The sequence below is a fragment of the Dendrobates tinctorius genome, unplaced genomic scaffold (genome assembly GCF_039654945.1).
Source record: "Dendrobates tinctorius isolate UK_male_01 unplaced genomic scaffold, ASM3965494v1 ptg000070l, whole genome shotgun sequence".
NCBI lineage: Eukaryota > Metazoa > Chordata > Amphibia > Anura > Dendrobatidae > Dendrobates > Dendrobates tinctorius.
The window spans coordinates 91678417-91698884 of NW_027361738.1; the positions used below are offsets into that span (position 1 = coordinate 91678417).

The 20468-nt window shown below is 46.1% G+C and overlaps 1 protein-coding gene across 2 annotated transcripts; it reads right to left on the bottom strand.

The window, feature by feature from the left end:
* Positions 1-1254: 1254 nt before the first annotated feature.
* Positions 1255-20381, bottom strand: UMAD1 (UBAP1-MVB12-associated (UMA) domain containing 1). Of its 2 annotated transcripts, none has more exons than XM_073582116.1 (4): positions 20238-20381; positions 19106-19209; positions 7807-7883; positions 1255-3039 (listed from the first exon to the last, which is right to left on the bottom strand). In XM_073582116.1, the coding sequence occupies exons 2-4, from the start codon at positions 19185-19187 to the stop codon at positions 2782-2784; spliced, it is 417 nt and encodes a 138-aa protein (XP_073438217.1). In that variant the 5' UTR covers positions 19188-19209; positions 20238-20381; the 3' UTR covers positions 1255-2781. The 2 variants fall into 2 exon arrangements, with proteins under 2 accessions (XP_073438217.1, XP_073438215.1); XM_073582114.1 differs by lacking the exon at positions 20238-20381 and adding an exon at positions 19306-20219.
* Between the last annotated feature and the right edge of the window lie 87 nt (positions 20382-20468).

The window sequence follows — 20468 nt, forward strand, 5'->3', positions numbered from 1 at the left end:
TAACCAGCGGGGGAGCGGGTCATAGGGAAGGATCAGACATAGCGATATCGCTAGCAATATCGCTATAACGTCACAAGTTATAGTGATATTGCTAGTGATATCGCTTAGTGTGACAGTACCTTTAGGCAAAACTGGATGACAACTGCTGGGTGTGCTTCAAATTGGTTTTGACCCAGCTATTGCAGGAACAGAGGTAACCAAGTGAGAATAAAATGAATCTTGACTAAAGATGGAAAGTTGGTGATTTCAGACCTTGTGTTAAAAAAAAAACAAAAAAAAAAAACACTATTAGGATGAAATGCTCTTTTGATACTGACTGTACACACTTTCTGTAGTGTATAACTGTACCTTAATCCTCTTTCAGTCCACTGCACTCACAAAATGAACAAATTGTTAATTAACGGCACAAGATAAGGATTGACACACAGGGACTAAAGGTACTGTCACACTTAGCGATGTACCAGCGATCCCGACCAGCGATATGACGCAGTCAGGATCGCTGGTACATCGCTAAGTGGTCGCTAGTGAGCTGCCACACAGGCAGATCTCACCAGCGACATCGCAGGGGACGGGGGGCGCTACTTACCTGTCACACTAGGCGATCCTGCGTCCTCCCGCCCGGCTCCACGCTCATCGCTCGTCTCTCCACAGGAAGCGCCGCAGGAAGCTGACGACGAGAAACAGTCCAGGACGTTCTCGCGCGATCAGCGATAACCAGCGGGGGAGCCGGTCGTAGGTAAGTATCAGACACAGCGATGTCGCTAGCAATATCGCTATAACGTCACAAGTTATAGCGATATTGCTAGCGATATCGCTTAGTGTGACTGTACCTTTAGTGCATATTTTCTGTTCAAAAGCAGGAACCGTGACACTTGAAAAGGCAGAGATGAAGTGTGAGCTTCCTCAGAGCATTTCCTTTTATATCTGCAAAGCCCAAAGTATATGCAGATCAGACAATGCTAGGTTTCAAACCCACCGGAATGTCACAGGTAAAGACACACATTGGATATAAGAGATTTCATCTATTAGTACAGTGCCTAGTGATATTTCACGGGGTTCTTTTTTGCTCTTGAAAAGTCATGCCGACTATACCATCACAGTTTAAAATAACAGAGCACCATAAAAATAAAAATTCTGGTTCCTTGCAGCCACCATTAAGGCAATCTTAGGAACTCTATGCATGCAGATGTATTAATGGCCGCTGTAAAGGGATGGCCACAGCCAGGCAAAAAGGGGACGCATACAAAATACAAATAAAGAAAGACAACGGTATGCTTTATTCACACAGTGTGGACATAGTCCATAGTGAAATCATGAGAACCAGGCACATGAAATAACTATAGGGATGGGAGATGTTGTAATCACATCCAAGGCTTCACTACTCTGCTGCCATAAACACTAATGGCCGACATGTAAGGGGGCGCCTGTGGGAAATGAAGATATATACTGTGTACAGCAAAGACAGAGGCGTCTCAAAACTGGACAAGATACAGATGTCAATAAAAAAAAAACACCCGAAAACAGCATAAATAGAAGTCTGTATTCATCTAGGATATTGTGGGGTATTGAAGTGGGGACACGCCATATTAGACAGAGCAGAGAGGCGAGTCTAGTTCTGGACCACTCCTTTTCACTTCATGGCCACGAGCAGCACCATCTGCAATCACTATTACCGTGAGGGTAAAACAATTTATATAGTACTTAAAAATAATCAATTTCATACAGCGACAGATCCGGAGGTAAAGCTTATATTAGACTCTCCAGAGCTACACTCACTATTCTGCTAGGTAATTTTTCCTACATGAGAAGATTGAACAGTTTCTTGTGCAAGGACAATACTTCACTATTACAAGTATGGTGCAGCCAGTGGGGGATACAGAGAGATTTCAAGTGATGAGTGCAGCTCTGGAGTATATTACAGGATGTAACTCAGGATCAGTAATGTAATGTATGTACACAGTGACTGCACCAGCAGAATAGTGAGTGCAGCTCTGGAGTATAATACAGGATGTAACTCAGGATCAGTAATGTAATGTATGTACACAGTGACTGCACCAGCAGAATAGTGAGTGCAGCTCTGGAGTATATTACAGGATGTAACTCGGGATCAGTAATGTAATGTATGTACACAGTGACTGCACCAGCAGAGTAGTGAGTGCAGCTCTGGGGTATAATACAGGCGGTAACTCAGGATCAGTAATGTGATGTATGTACACAGTGACTGCACCAGCAGAATAGTGAGTGCAGCTCTGGGGTATAATACAGGGTGTAACTCAGGATCAGTAATGTGATGTATGTACACAGTGACTGCACCAGCAGAATAGTGAGTGCAGCTCTGGGGTATAATACAGGGTGTAACTCAGGATCAGCAATGTGATGTATGTACACAGTGACTGCACCAGCAGAATAGTGAGTGCAGCTCTGGAGTATAATACAGGATGTAACTCAGGATCAGTATTGTAATGTATGTACACAGTGACTGTACCAGTAGAACAGTGAGTACAGCATCTGTTTAGTAAACTTATATTATAATTTACATAAAGAAAACTTTGCACCACTGTTCTTCCAAAGTATTCTTATGAAAAAAAAAAAAAATATTCATCATATTAGTGAAGCAGCGACTTCTCAGAAAATGACAACGATGCAGGGTGGAGCAGGTCACAGGAGGATGGAGGCAGTCAGTGGGAAGTCATTATCTTCTGATAGCAGCAACAATGACGTCATGAAAACTGATCACACATATAAAGTGCCTGGACAGGTGAGAGGAGTCACAGCGAGGACTCAGAGTCCACACAGAACAGAGTTCTCCAGCGTGAAGTCATAATGAAATCTGGCAAATGTCTCGTCCGAGCTGTATACAGGGACAGGCTCTGGAAGCTCCTGACAGATGTTCTGTACCTCCTGCACATGAGGAGCCAGGATGAAGGGGATGTCGTTCAGCAAATCCGCCATAGTTGGGTTACCTTCTGAGACCTGACTGGTCATCTTGGAAGCGCCTGGATCACCGCTGTTCACCTGTGAGAAGTTTCCTGGCGGCAACTAAAAGCAAAGTAGAAGATGATGAGGAAGATACACTGCAATGATTGAGGAGCATGAGCGTAATAGCCAGGACATGCTCAGCCCGGCTCGCCCCGTCCCTCAGAGCAGCCCGGCTCGCCCCGACCTTCCGTCTACCTTCGCACACTGGCTCCCTCTATGTATTCTGGCTCGCTGCAATGAACTATGTATTCCGGCTCAATGGATCGACCTGTCTTGGAGCGATTATTTGTCTCTTTCTCTCTTATGTCTCGGTAGGTCACCTTCCCATTACCATCATCAGCGATGGCAGATGAATGGGTTAGGCCAGGCGGAGAACCTGCCTCTATATCCATGGGTTCTAACAACTGACCATAAAGGTGTAACGCTCCAACTCCGCAGAGCTCTGAAGCAGAACCAAACTGTGAAAGGAACATTTCTAGTTTTCTATTCAAGGCAGCTGACAAAATTCTATAGAAATGAAGGAAGCGGTGATAAAAGTATATTCCTTCCAATGCAAAAGGGTAAAAGCTCGAATCACATCTACCGTCAACACATTGTATCACTGTAAGGGAATCAGAGACACTTTACATAATTACCACAATGTGACATGAAGACATTATACTAAACAGACTTCGCTTAGGCCGGTTTCACATTTGCGCTTCAGGGCGCAGCGACGGCCTGCGCATGGCCGCTGCTAAGCCCCGCCCCATGCCGCGCCTCCGCCGGTAGCTCCGCCTCCGGGCGCATGACGCTGCATGCGTCCCCTATCTTTATCACTGAGGACGCAGGCCATGCGCAGTATGCGTTTTTGCGGCGCCTGTGTCCTTTTGACGGTGCGCCGACCAGCACCAAACGCAACCTGTTGCAATTTGGTTGCGCTCGGCGCACCGTCAAAAGGACGCAGGCATCGCCAAACGCATACTGCGCACGGCCTGCGTCCTCAGTGCTAAAGATAGGGGACGCATGACGCATGCAGCGTCATGCGCCCGGAGGCGGAGCTACCGGCGGAGGCGCGGCAGGGGGCGGGGCTTAGCGGCGGCCGTGCGCAGGCCGTCGCTGCGCCCTGAAGAGCAAATGTGAAACTGGCCTTAATTCCTCTTTTTCACACACTGACACAAGGACATCACAACCCAAGACAGATCACAAACGTCATGTATTATTACCAGCAGGAGGAGCTTTCCTCTACTGCACTCACTACTGCCCCCTGCTGAGCAATGGCATTAATATCAGCTGAGTGGGGGGAAGGGAAATGTCAATGGCTGTGAGAAGCAGGGCTGTGGAGTCGGAGCTCATTTTGGTGGAGTCGGTATAAAATGGACCGACTCCTAAAATATATAATAAATTACAGTAGTTCAATGCAGAATGTGCTGAATATTTTTTCATAGGAATTTGGGAAAGTTATGAAATGTCCTATAAATGACTGTTCTATTCCTGATCTAAGGCTACATTCACACACAGCGTTTTTGCTGCGTTTTTTGAGAATACGTTTTTCAGCTGCAAAAGCAGATCAGCTTTTTAAAAAACTGCATCACCTGAAAGGTTTTTGAGCTCATAGATAATGTTTTCAATAGCAAAAGCAGATTAGAAATCTGCTCTATATATCTATATATCCATTATCCATATCTTATCTGTACCAAAAAGAATCAAAGCCGGGTATCACACAGACTAACATTCCTTTTTTTTTTTTCGCACCAGTCAGTTACACCTCATAGCTGCCCAAAAGGACGCCCAGGACAGCCATTGCTCGTCTTCAGTAACACATCAATATCAATTGAAATTGGAATAAATAGACTGCATTCATCACCATATCTTCTTAACGTGCAGGCTTAATTTTCAAGTGTAGGGGTGTGCAGTATGAGGTTCTACAGCAGCTGAGGTGTGCGGTATGAGGTTCTGCGGAAAAGTATGAGGTTCTGCCCCCCCCAGGTTTGATCCTGGTAGTCACCGGAAATGGTTTTCACTTCACAGGTGTGCCCTGTCAGGTTTAATAAGTGGGATTTCTTGCCTCATAAATGAGGTTGGGACCATCAGTTGTGTTGTGCAGAAGTCTGGTGGATACTCAGCTGATAGTCCTACTGAATAGACTGTTAGAATTTGTATTATGGCAAGAAAAAAGCAGCTAAGTAAAGAAAAACGAGTGGCCATCATTACTTTAAGAAATGAAGGTCAGTCAGTCCGAAAAATTGGGAAAAAACTTTGAAAGTATCCCCAAGTGCAGTGGCAAAAACCATCAAGCGCTACAAAGAAACTGGCTCACATGAGGACCGCCCCAGGAAAGGAAGACCAAGAGTCACCTCTGCTGCGGAGGATAAGTTCATCCGAGTCACCAGCCTCAGAAATCGCAGGTTAACAGCAGCTCAGATTAGAGACCAGGTCAATGCAACACAGAGTTCTAGCAGCAGACACATCTCTACAACAACTGTTAAGAAGAGACTTTGTGCAGCAGGCCTTCATGGTAAAATAGCTGCTAGGAAACCACTGCTAAGGACAGACAACAAGCAGAAGAGACTTGTTTGGGCTACAGAACACAAGGAATGGACATTAGACCAGTGGAAATCTGTGCTTTGGTCTGATGAGTCCAAATTTGAGATCTTTGGTTCCAACCACCGTGTCTTTGTGTGACGCAGAAAAGGTGAACGGATGGACTCTACATGCCTGGTTCCCACCGTGAAGCATGGAGGAGGAGGTGTGATGGTGTGGGGGGGGCTTTGCTGGTGACACTGTTGGGGATTTATTCAAAACTGAAGGCATACTGAACCAGCATGGCTACCACAGCATCTTGCAGCGGCATGCTATTCCATCCGGTTTGCGTTTAGTTGGACCATCATTTATTTTTCAACAGGACAATGACCCCAAACACCTCCAGGCTGTGTAAGGGTTATTTGACCAAGAAGGAGAGTGATGGGGTGCTACGCCAGATGACCTGGCCTCCACAGTCACCAGACCTGAACCCAATCGAGATGGTTTGGGGTGAGCTGGACCGCAGAGTGAAGGCAGAAGGGCCGACAAGTGCTAAGCATCTCTGGGAACTCCTCCAAGACTGTTGGAAGACCATTTCCAGTGACTACCTCTTGAAGCTCATCAAGAGAATGCCAAGAGTGTGCAAAGCAGTAATCAAAGCAAAAGGTGGCTACTTTGAAGAACCTAGAATATAAGACATTTTCAGTTGTTTCACACTTTTTTGTTAATTATATAATTCCACATCTGTTAATTCATAGTTTTGATGCCTTCAGAGTGAATCTACAATTTTCATAGTCATGAAAATAAAGAAAACTCTTTGAATGAGGTGTGTCCAAACTTGTGGTCTGTACCGTATATATGTAATCGATATTACATAGTGTGTTACATATTTACAATTTATTAGTTTTTTGTGTTCTAAAGTTGTATTCCAATAAATGTATATTCTGTTCTATCTAAATATCTTGATTATTGGATCATAAAAATGATTAAATGTCTGATGCTCACATTGTACTACAATAAATTTTTCACTTAAATATAAGCAATATATGTGGGAGTCGGAGTCGCAGGTTTGGCTTACTGACTCCACAGCCCTGGTGAGAACTACTATAATACTGCCCCTATGTATAAGAATATAACCACTAATATTATTGTACATAGGGGCAGTATTATAGTAGTTATATTCTTGTACATAGGGGCAGTATTAAACTACTATAATACTGCCCCTATGTACAAGAATAGAACTACTGTAATACTGCCCCTATGTATAAGAATATAACTACTATAATACTGCCCCTATGTACAAGAATATATCTACTACAATACTGTCCCTATGTACAAGAATATAACTACTATAATACTGCTCCTATGTACAAGAATATAACTACTATAATACTGCTCCTATGTACAAGAATATAACTACTATAATACTGCTCCTATGTACAAGAATACAACTACTATAATACTGCCCCTATATACAACAATATAACTACTATAATACTGCCCCTATGTACAAGAATACAACTACTATAATACTGCTCCTATGTACAAGAATATAACTACTATAATACTGCCCCTATGTACAAGAATACAACTACTATAATACTGCCCCTATATACAACAATATAACTACTATAATACTGACCCCTATGTACAAGAATACAACTACTATAATACTGCTCCTATGTACAAGAATATAACTACTATAATACTGCTTCCTATGTGTAATAATGCTGTATAATACAGGATGTAACTCAGGATCAGTAATGTAATGTATGTACACAGTGACTGCACCAGCAGAATAGTGAGTGCAGCTCTGGAGTATAATACAGGATGTAACTCAGGATCAGTAATGTAATGTATGTACACAGTGACTTCACCAGCAGAATAGTGAGTGCAGCTCTGGGGTATAATACAGGATGTCATGCATCTAGACAATGACGCTACTTTTTCTGGTGATTATATCTGTATACAACTTTTAGACTTTATGAATGGGTGTGACCCATGACTGTCATCGCTTGTTAATGGGAAATAATGGTTTTCATTACTGCTATATGAAGAAGGCATTCGATGTAATTCTGCATGTGATATCCAGACTAGAAGAAGAAAGGAGCTATGTATCGGCTTCTTGACATAAGAATTCCTTGAATCCTCCATGGTATAAGAACCCCGACGACGGCTCTCACTTGAAACTCACACAACTTCCATTATTCATTGACCTTTCTTGGATTCCAAAGCTTTTAATTCTGAAAAGCTCCGAGAAGTTGGCTGAGAACCAAAGCCAAAAAGCATTTCTGGAGATCCCGCGTGCAGGCGCTGCTTCTACATTACCTGGTAAGGCAGATTGTAGGAGAGATCGCTCCCAGGAAATGGCGGTGTACTGTCCCTCTGCTCCGCAGGAGTCTGCCCTGTACAAAACACAAAGGAACGTTACGGGAGCCGTCGCTCGGACTATAGGCACAACCTAATATACTCGTAGGCACGGCAAAGCTGTGTACTCTGGCAAGGCTCCGGATTATCAGGAGGCCACATAGAAATATAGACTGGTTCCCTGTAAGGGTGGAGCTCCTCTGGGACAGGGCTGGGATCAGCAACTGAAGGCCTCCAACTATAAAACTACAAGTCCCAGCATATCCTGAGAATCCAGGCTCTCAGGGCATACTCTTATCGTCCTGCAGACTGATGGGTCTTGTAGATCAATGTTGGAGGCAAGTAGTGGACTATAGTACGCTAAATTAAATGTATTTTCTCGGCGCTTTAGACCCCTTAAAGGGATATTACATCTCTTAAAAAGGATTGCCCACTTTCTCCAAACTTTTCAAAATACCTAAAATAAACTCAGGAGGTACTCGCTCTCCATGTGTCCAGAATCTGCTTCCTGCCGTTGCTCTTTTCTCCGTGGATTCACAGCTACACTGCTCAGTATGGCTGTATAACAGTCTATGTTGCAGATTTTTCCAAGTGTTTTATCTCACCCTACAGCTGGATTCACAGCTACACTACTGCTACTTTCGCGTAAGTGTCTATCACCTCAGTGCTGGAATCACATCTGCACAGCTCAACACTGATATGTAATGTCCATCATGTTGCTGTTGCTGCTGCTGCTTCAGGGGAGCAGAAATCCCTCATATCTGTGTGTGCGGTATGCATGTATGAGAGACATCATAATAGCATTTCTCCACTCACCAGCTCAGAAACAACTAAAAATTAGAAAAAGAATCTGTAGAGGGGGAAATTGGCGAAAAACGTTTATTCTGAACAGCCCCTCATTGTTTCTAGATTTCTGCTTGCGGTCAGTGAATGGATAAACTCTTTTTTTTACACTCAGAAGCTAAACATTTACCGTTATGCTCCAAGCATGCAAGTATAGGGCTCGTTAAAGGGCATCAGAGTCCTCTGTAGTAACGAGCCGTACTGCTGTGTGAGCAGAACATGATCAGAGGAGGTTATAAGCCAAATTGAAAAAAAAAAAATGCAATCAGTGATGTTCACATGTATCCATTCCATAATACGCCCGGCCAATGTCTCTGACGCAGGCCGAGCCTGTACCGGAGCAAACCATGAACCCTGCACATACAATGCAATGTAAATAGCGGCTCCCCAGTCTTCCCAGTTCAGCAGGACTGGTCTGTATGTTCTGGTGCAGGTTTTCTTGTCTATGACCCCATTAAAGCAGCCTGCGGTCACAGAATGCGCCTCCTCCATCTTTGCCCGTCGCACTTTGGGAGTAAATGATACTGACGATATCAATGATCAATTTCTAGAAAACCCCTGTAATTTCTACATGCAGCTGCTATTAGGGGAGCAGACGCCTACTGATTACTGGAATATCTTTGTATTTAAAGGGTTTTTTCCCCATCTTCACAGATGGATATTTTTGGAATAACATTTGTGAAAACAAGCACTTCTGCAATGTATGACTTATAAAAATTTGCAATCTTTCTTGAGATATTAACAGTTTTGTTTATAGCTTATTGCCTAGGAAACCGACCACCGCTGCCTGTAAGCTGAAGCTGGCCAGGATCAGGAAGTAACGGAGTTCTCCAACGATCTCGGCCAGCTTCAAAACAGAACGTACAAGCTCAATACAAAAGAGCTTGCAAGCGCTGCCCATGTCTAACAGCGATGGTCGGTCTCCTAGGCAACGAGTTGTCAACAAAATTGTCAATTCAAGAACGGCTAAAAATTCTGACAAGGAGTAAATTGCCAAATTTCTTGCTTTTGCCATCGCTATCCGGCAATATCCATCTACAAAGAAAGGTAGAACCCTTACCATTACGCCGTAAGCTCCGAAATTCCCCGTAGTGGGCGAACCCCCTTCTCTAAATATGTTCAGCTGATTTCCAATGGAGTGGTAGCAGAAACACACAGCGCCCACTGCAGGTGATAGGTGGTGTTATGTGGTGTTCTTTCAAAATTGCCCTTGCGGTCAAGTTACCAGATAGCTCCGTGTTTCCTGACCGGGGGGAGGGGGCCTGAGGGTCTTTTTGGGAAGAGCACCTTTAACCACCATGAGTCCAATTCACCAGCTTTCGCCAAAATTCAAGCGGAAAACTGAGCGGCCACAAAACTTATGCAAAGTTTTACAAGTTTTGGGCAACAGTTTTTGAAAAGTGGGTGAAAACTTCTCAGGAAGGAGATATTTCCGAGCGAGATTGAGGTAATGATCAATGCATCGGGTCTTGATGCTGAAGATCAAAATTGCCTCCACCGTATGTAAATCTGGAAGTCTCCATGTAAAACATTCAGAAAGTGGAACAATAACCTGCAGAAAGTCAGGACGGTAATCTGTGGATCAGACGTCGCCTTAGAATTTGCTTCGGATTAAGTACATTTGTTTGCAATAAATGCTGATTATCTGGGATTAGACTGTACAGGGGGCACACGTGCTGTGAGAGAGGGGGCGCTAATATATAATCATGGTCTAGGATTATATCTACTCTTTGCAGCTTGATCCTAGAAGTTCTGCTCGCTTTATTACACAGATTGGGCTAATTGATCGAGCTGTCAAATCATCCGACTCCCCCATCGATTTCCAGTTTGGATGCTGGAAGATTCTGTCATCTGTCATCATGGGCTGGAGAAGTGGATCCTCTGAGCTGCCTATAGTGGGTGTGGAGTCGGAGGTCACTCCTTTTTTTTCACCCCTATATTGTAACTAAACCTCATACACATCATGCAGCCTTTTATATGGTGGGGAGAGGGATCCTGAGACCACCACTGATGGCTGAAACCACAGTGCATGAAAGCAGGAATAACAGTGCACGGATCCATATAATTTCTACTGAGCCCAGACGCCGATGTGTGCATGCTTATGCATGCGCTGTGATTTGAGCGATCAGTAGAGGTCTCAGGATCAGGCTCCCCACCAATCTATAGGGAATTTAAGGGGCTGCTATAGACACTTGGCCCCCCCTGCAAGGATGCAATAGACACATGGACCCCCTGCAAGGATGCTATAGACACATGGACCCCCCTGCAAGGATGCAATAGACACTTGGCCCCCCCCTGCAAGGATGCAATAGACACATGGACCCCCTGCAAGGATGCTATATACACATGGACCCCCTGCAAGGATGCTATATACACTTGGACCCCCCTGCAAGGATGCTATATACACTTGGACCCCCCTGCAAGGATGCTATAGACACATGGACCCCCTGCAAGGATGCTATAGACACATGGACCCCCTGCAAGGATGCTATAGACACATGGACCCCCTGCAAGGATGCTATAGACACATGGACCCCCCTGCAAGGATGCTATAGACACATGGACCCCCCTGCAAGGATGCTATAGACACATGGACCCCCCTGCAAGGATGCTATAGACACATGGACCCCCCTGCAAGGATGCTATAGACACATGGACCCCCCTGCAAGGATGCAATAGACACTTGGCCACCCCCTGCAAGGATGCTATAGACACATGGACCTCCTGCAAGGATGCAATAGACACATGGACCCCCTGCAAGGATGCAATAGACACATGGACCCCCTGCAAGGATGCAATAGACACATGGACCCCCTGCAAGGATGCAATAGACACATGGACCCCCCTGCAAGGATGCAATAGACACATGGACCTCCTGCAAGGATGGAATAGACACATGGACTCCCCTGCAAGGATGCGACACTTGGACCCCCCTGCAAGGATGCAATAGACACTTGGACCCCCCTGCAAGGATGCTATAGACACATGGACCCCCTGCAAGGATGCAATAGACACATGGACCCCCTGCAAGGATGCAATAGACACATGGACCCCCTGCAAGGATGCGACACTTGGACCCCCCTGCAAGGATGCGACACTTGGACCCCCCTGCAAGGATGCAATAGACACTTGGACCCCCCTGCAAGGATGCTATAGTCACATGGACCCCTTGCAAGGATGCAATAGACACATGGACCCCCTGCAAGGATGCATGGTATTTCACTGGTGCATTTTGCAATCAGAGACCCCCAGAACCAATTAGCGGTGGGTGCGCCGTAGCAAAGTTAGGAATATATCCAGGGATCGTTAACCAAATAACAGTCAAGATGCAAGAGACCGGAGGACATCCGCCGATCTGATACGGTCTATCCTAATGATAGGTCACCAATATCTAAGTCTTGGGAAACCACTTTAAACCTTTATGACCAGTGATGAAAACTTGTCACGATCGGGTGTCAATTGTTGCTCAACGCTGGAAATTTTCATAATGGCAGTCAGGCGAGATTTGTCACCATGATAGCAGGAAGTAGGAGGTAAGACCGTGGGTCAAGTTCAGGACTAGGAGTCAAAAATCACAGACTGATTAGCCAGGGTAGGATTTGCTGGTCCCTTGGAGACAAGACTGGGATTCCTATATATACAGGCAGGCATTCAAATGATGAGTGATCAGATGCTTCCTCAGTGGGGAGCAGAAGCTGCGACTTGCAGGACAGCAGAGGGTCTGTGGCTTATGGCAGGATATTTGGCCGAGACCTGTTGTGGATCCCTGCCAAAGCTGTAGCCGGCAGCGAGGCCTCATTCAGGAACATGGCAAAGTCAGTCACCCATTAGTGCATGTGAATATATAAAGCTTCATCAAGCAGCGGCCTGTGCTGCCTCCTTCCTTGTGCACAGGTTTTCTGCAATTGTTCAGGAGCCATTATAAAAAAAAAAAAAAATTACCTGAATGAGCAAAAGTAAATGCAGCTGCAGCAATTCTCCAAAACGAGAAAGGGAGCAGGGGGATGCAGCTGCAGCAATTCTCCAAAACGAGAAAGGGAGCAGGGGGATGCAGCTGAAGCAATTCTCCAAAACGAGAAAGGGAGCAGGGGGATGCAGCTGCAGCAATTCTACAAAACGAGAAAGGGAGCAGGGGGATGCAGCTGCAGCAATTCTCCAAAACGAGAAAGGGAGGAGGGGGATGCAGCTGAAGCAATTCTCCAAAACGAGAAAGGGGGGAGGGGGATGCAGCTGAAGCAATTCTCCAAAACGTGAAAGGGAGGAGGGGGATGCAGCTGCAGCAATTCTCCAAAACAAGACAGGGAGGAGGGGGATGCAGCTGCAGCAATTCTCCAAAACGAGAAAGGGAGGAGGGGGATGCAGCTGCAGCAATTCTCCAAAACGAGAAAGGGAGGAGGGGGATGCAGCTGCAGCAATTCTCCAAAACGAGACAGGGAGCAGGGGGATGCAGCTGCCATAATTCGCTGATATTGTCTGTATAAGACTCAATGTGAAAACACGAACAATGTCTCCGACTCAATCTGAGTTTTTGACTAAGAGGTGTGAGGAGAGGGAATGGCATCTGGCTTCAGCGAAAACTTGGGTTTTTCCATAACAGGAGCTGTTCTGTGCTCTTTAATATGCATACAACAATAAAGTGCTACTGAAGTCGATGACCCCATATACTGCGGTAGTATATAGTGTATACATCAGACCTGAAGGCGCTCCTGGTTATCAGGTATGACGGTCCAGGATTATAGGACTTCTACTGTAAATGCCAACAGAGTTTTATGGAAACACATTCGGGGGTGAAGCAGATGATAAAAGTTAATATGTCCAGTTATTTCAGCTATTTCACATGTTTCAGCTTAGAGAATCACGCTGCCGTAAGTTTCCAGTGACAGTATCATCAATTCTTAATCACAAGGAGGAATTTCAAGAATTTCATTCTAATTTTAAAAGGTAAAAAGTTTGTGACTGTCGGAAAAATTAGCCTCAGCATGTTACACATATTCTGGACAATATAATAAATGGCCCCCGAGCTTTCTGACAACTTGGTGTAATAGATAATCCGCAAACTACTTTAATTATAAAATTATGTTGTCCAAATATTTTCAACCGCTGTGTGTATCCTGCTGTGTCTCACTGCACCTCCTGCTGTGTATCCTGCTGTGTATCCTGCTGTGTCTCCCTGCACCTCCTACTGTGTCTCCCTGAGCCTACTGCTGTGCATCCTGCTGTGTCTCCCTGCACCTCCTGCTGCGCCTCCTGCTGTGTATCCTGCTGTGTCTCTCTGCACCTCCTGCTGTGTCTCCCTGAGCCTACTGCTGTGCATCCTGCTGTGTCTCCCTGCACCTCCTGCTGCGCCTCCTGCTGTGTATCCTGCTGTGTCTCCCTGCACCTCCTGCTGTGTCTCCCTGAGCCTACTGCTGTGCATCCTGCTGTGTCTCCCTGCACCTCCTGCTGCGCCTCCTGCTGTGTCTCCCTGCACCTCCTGCTGTGTCTCCCTGAGCCTACTGCTGTGCATCCTGCTGTGTCTCCCTGCACCTCCTGCTGCGCCTCCTGCTGTGTATCCTGCTGTGTCTCCCTGCACCTCCTGCTGTGCATCCTGCTGTGTCTCCCTGCACCTCCTGCTGTGCATCCTGCTGGGTCTCCCTGCACCTCCTGCTGTATATCCTGCTGTGCAACTCACTATGTCACCCGCTGGGCGTCTCCCTGCTGTGTAACCCGCCTCAGCAGCGGAGACACCAAGACATGGGGTGGGATGGGGAAGGGAACAAGTTCTGAAAAGGCGGCATCCAGCAGCTTGGATTAAAAAATCTTCACTAATTAGAATTAGAATAGATGAAAACATTCAATTACTTTAAAAATACTGCATCAAGCAAAAAACAATGTGTCTCGGATGCTGAACTGTCCTTAGTCATGGTGGTCTTTATCCCCTCTACAACAGGAAAGGAGGGAGGGTTTGTCCCCCTTCCAGAAGGAGGGGGGTGTCATTGTCCCCCTACCAGAAGGCCCTACGGGTAGGAAGGGGAGCGAGGGTCTTTGTAGTATCTACAGCAAAGGTGGGGGTCTTTGTCTCCTCTACAGGAAAGGGGCAGAGAGGGGTCTTTGTCCCCCCCCTCTACAGGAAAGGGGCAGAGAGGGGTCTTTGTCCCCCCCCTCTACAGGAAAGGGGCAGAGAGGGGTCTTTGTTCCCCCTCTACAGGAAAGGGGCAGAGAGGGGTCTCAACTCTGCAGAAACTACATAGAGCCATAACAGAGAGATAGGCTTTCCATTCATGGCAGTCAAGCCATTGGGCAATGACAGGGGCAAAGCATGGTGGTAAGTAAATAAAAAAGGTAGTTCCAGTACCTTCAGTGCTGGCAGAACACTGATAAAGAGGAACGGCACACAAACAAAACAGATGGAAAGTTACAGAGCAAAATAATTGGGACGGTTACCAGACAAATTCCCGGATTATGTCGGAACAATTGCAAAACAACAGGACCAACTATTGTCGATTACCCCAAATATTTGTGCTCACCTCCATTACGCTGTGCGCACCTGCACTTCTACCCCCAGAAATTTCCAAAGGAAACTGCCTCAAAAGGTAGCTATAGGCTACAATCCGAGCCTATGTAGGTCATCCTCTGTGCCTAACTCACGCCATATCCCAAAGAGAGATCTCAGCTGCAGGTTAATAAGCCGAGGCCCAGTAATGTGAAGTCCCGGAGGATGGTCTACAGTAAATACACGAGTAGCAAACCCTCAGCTGTGGAAAGTAACATCTGTATCTAGATGTAATTAATAGGGTTCCTAGTCACTGAGATCAAGCAGGGATAGTGAGGACTCCGAACACAACGGACGGCACAAAGTGGCAGAAGTTTTTCCATGCTGCCATTGAACAGTAATTCAACTTTAAAAAAAAAACAAAAAAAAAAACTTTAGCCAAGTCAAAGACCCCACCGCTCCCTCTAGAGTGAAGGGGCAGGATATCCAACCGCCGTCGGCTGCTCTACTCCTAGCCTGAGACAACCAGCAAGTTTCACCTGGCTGAGGGCTTCTGCCCCTTCGTTAGCAATCAGTGGGGGGCTCCAGGACCCTCAGAAATCAAATTTTCGGACATCTGTTCAAAGTTATGTGAAGGTCCCGCTACCAATTAAAGTTTATGTCCAACTTGGCAATTATTTTCTTAATGTGCTTAAAATGGAAAATAAAGCAAGTTTGCACTAGGACCTGATTAACACGTTCTCTGTCTACAGCTGCTCTGCAGACAATGCATCACCACGGTAACAGACAACAAATGGAGTCTGACCCTTGTGTATTCTACTTCTAGATATACACAAAGCAGGGGGCAAAGTATGAGACAGGGTAATGACAGGAGCAATGCATGCTGGTAGTGAAAGGAAGTTCCAGCACCTACTGTGCTGACAGATAATAGGGAGCAATAAAAGGAGCAGTGCATACTGGGAGTGAAAATGTACAATAACAGCACCTACTGCACTCAAGAATCCGGATAAATGGTAAGAGCTTGGCGTGCTAGTGAATGAATGCATGTTCCAGCATCTATTGTGCTGGCAGAAAATAAAGTCAATGATGGAAGCGGTGCATGCCAGAGAGTGAAAGGAAGTTCTAGCTCCGACACAGACAGCTGGGACATAAATGTGATCTCTGTCCGGGAGATACAGAATGAAAAGTAGTCATCATAGTCATCATAGGAGCGAAGGGAGTTCTGCATACTTTCCATTAACCATCCCTCTGAAGGAAATTACATCATCTCGCTGACCCGAGACTGCTGATAACAGGGAACAATAGGGTGCACATGACCGCACAGCTCATATGTCGCATGCAGGGATTGGGGATTTTCAAGGAAACCATGAACACACACAGTATGAAATAAAGGAAACACATGCTGCCACCTAGTGGAAGGCAGGAGATCTGACCCTTTGTAACGAAAGCAAATTTGACCCTTTGTAACGACAACCTGACGTGACAGCCATGCTGCGAGTGTGAAGGTCAACAGCAAGCGTTCAATTGCCATGTGGATGCCTAATACGAGCTAGATTAAAAGCTGGGATCAGTAGTTCTTCCCATACTAGCTGTACCGCAGAACGCTGCTGCGAGGGCAGAATTTCGTTCTCAGGTCCTATTCACACGTCAGTCATTTCTTTCACGTCTTTTTGTGCTGTATTTTTTTTCTGCCTGATCAGCTTTTCCCATACGAAACAAGAAAAAAGAACGGATGGTGGTTTCTCAACATTTTCTTAGCAAGCAGTAAGTGAAAAACGCAGACTCGGATCTCCCGTGGATGGGAGAGTTTGGTCAACACACTGGACCACAATAGGAGGTGTATTTTTTTCCCTCCAGACCACAGATACACGGAAAAATTACCATGTGAAAAGACCCATTTATGTGGACACCTTTGGTTTGCTTACTCTGAATGAATTTGGGCTTTTTTTTTTTTTTTTTTAGAAATGGATTTCAATAAACATTTTGCATTGAAGGGGGCATTCTCTGCGTCTGGAGGGGAGAAGGTTTCCCACCAACATAGAAGAGGATTCTTTACTGTTAGGGCAGTGAGAATCTGGAATTCCCTGCCTGAGGAGGTGGTGATGGCGAACTCAGTCTAAGGGTTCAAGAGAGGCCTGGATGTCTTCCTGGAGCGTAACAGTATTGTATCTTACAGTGATTAGGTTCTTTAGAAGGACGTAGATCTGGGGATTTACTCTGACGGAATATAGGCTGAACTGGATGGACACGTGGCTTTTTTCGGCCTTGCTAACTAGGTTTGACTTTTACAGGCTCTATGTTTCCCTGCACAGTGCTGGCTGCAAAGTGAGTTGACTGAGAGTCAATCAGTGAGCTTATTTTGATGACCTGACAGGAGAATTTGTAGATCTTTTATTGGGTCTTTTTCGCATTTCCTCCTAGATGATTTATGACCACAGACTGCACCAAAGTTGAATGTGCGGGGAAACAAAGAATCTGTAAAGGTCAAAAGGTGCAACAGTTTTCATGATTTTTTAAATTAAATTGAACAGAAAAAATCTGATCTCCGACTAAAGAGTTCTGTACAGAAAGGAAAGACGTGACCCTCTCAGCCTGTGGTGTTCACTACGTCACATTCAGTGCCTGCGGCACTTGTTTGTTTGGATTCTACTGCTTAAATGTAACTTTTTTTTTTTTTTTTTTTTTTTTTTAAAGGTCTCATATACCAAACCCCAAGCTCAACAAATGGCAAAATACATGGACGTAACGTGAGCCGTACCGGATCGCCAGGAAGGTCTGTGATTTAGGAGAGTAAGGAAGAACGCTAGGTGAGGACGGCCTATTTGTGTTCCGTAACAGTGGGGCTAGGAGGGCAGGAAGCCCTACTCACCTGTTAAAGGGGATTTCCCAGTATTACAGGTAATTCTCTATACATGGGACAGTGGATAACTTACTAGTGGGACTCTGCCGACTGCTGCATTCTGGGGTGTTTTGACGGTAACAGGCTGAAAGAAGGGGAGTTTCTGCATGTGCATTATGAGCCCTGTTCTTATAATCACTGAGGTTCAGGATCCCGGCAGTCAATCCCCCAGCGATCAGTAGCTTGTCTCTTACCCTATACATAGGGGATAACTTTTAGTCTTTGGAAAACCCCTTTAAATTGCCCACCACCTCTGTTTACCTGGTTCTAGCTATGTCCGTCTACACAAGGGACCGCTGCAACTAATCACTGACCTCAGTACTGTAACTGTGGAGGTCAAGGATTGAACGAAATTACCCCTCGACCACACAGGTGATAATCTGTATAAAGGTGGGGTCCCAGTGTATTGAGAACAGGGCTCTGAAATGCCCATCGGAATGAAGCGTTGGCCACACATGTTCCCCACCACCAAGTTCATTCTTTATGGGTACACCAGACTATAGCGGTCAGCTCTTTCAGTCTCCAGCTGTCTCACCAAGAATTAATTGGGGCTGAAGGACTATGGTAAATATTAAGCCTCCATCACTCCAGCTCTATTCCCCATCCTCCTGCTGCTTGACTGACAGCTCCTTTGCCTGAAGTCACACAGCTCAGAGGCTGTCAGTCAACCAGGAGGAGAGGGCGCTGGGCAGGTAATAGCGCTTGAATCATGGAGGCTTCAGATCTACCATAGCTCTTCAGCCTCATTTGCATATCAATTCAAATGCTGATTTCTCAGGAACGGAGGAAAGTACTGGCCATGTAAACATATTGCTGGACTTCTCTATGAAAGAGCAACATGTGCACATAAATAGTTTTGGGGGTGAAATTCTGTTGACAGATTCTCTATAAATGAGTTTTGCCTGTGAGTAAAGCCTTTCTTGAGACCGGCTATTGTAATCAATGATCGGTGGTTACCTATAAAAGGACGGGGTCTTCTCTCCCTGTGGCTTGTACAGTGATTCCCTCTGACAGGTATCACATCATACAGTATGAGAAGAACTTACCCAGGAAAACAAAGTCATCGGGATCCTTATCTGACACTGGGTTTTTCTTTGTTTCTTGGCTTTTCCGGAAAAAGCTGAACATTGTTGGAGCTTTGCCACTGGCCCTTGAAAAACAGAAAAAGAAAGTAGAAGCTGTAATCACGGTCTATGGCTCCGTACGCAGCGACACCCAAGGGGTCATCATTCATTGGAATACAAACCTGGCAGAAGCGGAAACCCACAGCCGCCATGCCAACTGCCTCAGGAACCTGCGTTCATGGTGGTGGTGGGCATCAGAAGGGACACCTTCCTCCATCATCAACCTCACAACTGACTGCAGCATCTAAAGGGTTACACGGCTACCAGCCGCATGGCGCAGCTACTGAGCTAGCTTCATAAAAACAGGGCGCACAATGGCAGCACCTGCCCAGGTGATGGGGCCGGCCCAGAGATGCCGGAGCTGAGCGGCATCATCACACATGCCCGCCCTCCACTGGGGCATCCGGAGATGAGGAGGGCGCTCCGGACCTCTGATCTAGATACGAGTGGGGGGGGTCGCAGCAAAGAGCTACACCCTGGAGAGATGAGCAGTCTCCATTACTTCACAGCCCCTTTACTGAGAATTTGTACTTTTTTTTTCTACTTTTTGGGACCCAATCAGCTCCTGACAGGAAGAAGAACTGTCGCAGTCATCCCTGCGATAATCAGGCACCAGGGATCACAGCGGAATCAGCCTTCTGGGCCTGTGCTCCTCAATTATGGGGGACGGAGAGCAGGAAAAACAATAGTGTTGTCATGGAAACCATTTCTGGCTCCAGGACCAGAGGGCGCCTCCTCTGTAACCGGAAGACGTTAGCCCCCATAAACCCAACACCGATTCCCACAATCTGACCCCAACTTTTCACATCAAATACACATTTTTGGGTGAAACGCGACAGTCACATGACTCTCGGCCTCCAATCACAGGGGGGGATAAATAAGCATATTGCGCCGCCTTTCTATAGCTAGAAAAGTCGTGACAGAACATGGGAGATTTAGGAAGACGGACGACGACAGGAAACAGGTCCCATATAGGAGCAGGGGGGGGTCACAGCATTATAAGCCCACCCAAGTGACGACCACAACTGCTGTGACCGGCCCTGGCCCCACTCACCTCCAGCTGCGCCTCTGTACTCCGAAACCGCTAACCACGCCTCCTCCAGCCGTCACTGTGAGGCGACGCGACTAACTAGTGATGTGTCGTTCGTGAACGATCCGATACAAAGAGCCGGCTCCCTGCTGTGAACGATCCGATACAAAGAGCCGGCTCCCTGCTGTGAACGATCCGATACAAAGAGCCGGCTCTGCAGGGAGAATGAGCCGTTTTGTTTTTTTTTCTGGCGCC

What these genes read in the sequence shown, in the direction of transcription:
- UMAD1 (XM_073582114.1), bottom strand. Translation starts at nt 19,427, where the DNA reads ATGCTGCAGTCAGTTGTGAGGTTGATGATGGAGGAAGGTGTCCCTTCT. An exon ending in TGGGTTTCCGCTTCTGCCAG is followed by an intron (nt 19,210 to 19,305) that starts GTTTGTATTCCA and finishes CTGTTTTTCAAG; the next exon opens with GGCCAGTGGCAAAGCTCCAA. An exon ending in CCTACAATCTGCCTTACCAG is followed by an intron (nt 3,040 to 7,806) that starts GTAATGTAGAAG and finishes CTTTGCTTTTAG; the next exon opens with TTGCCGCCAGGAAACTTCTC.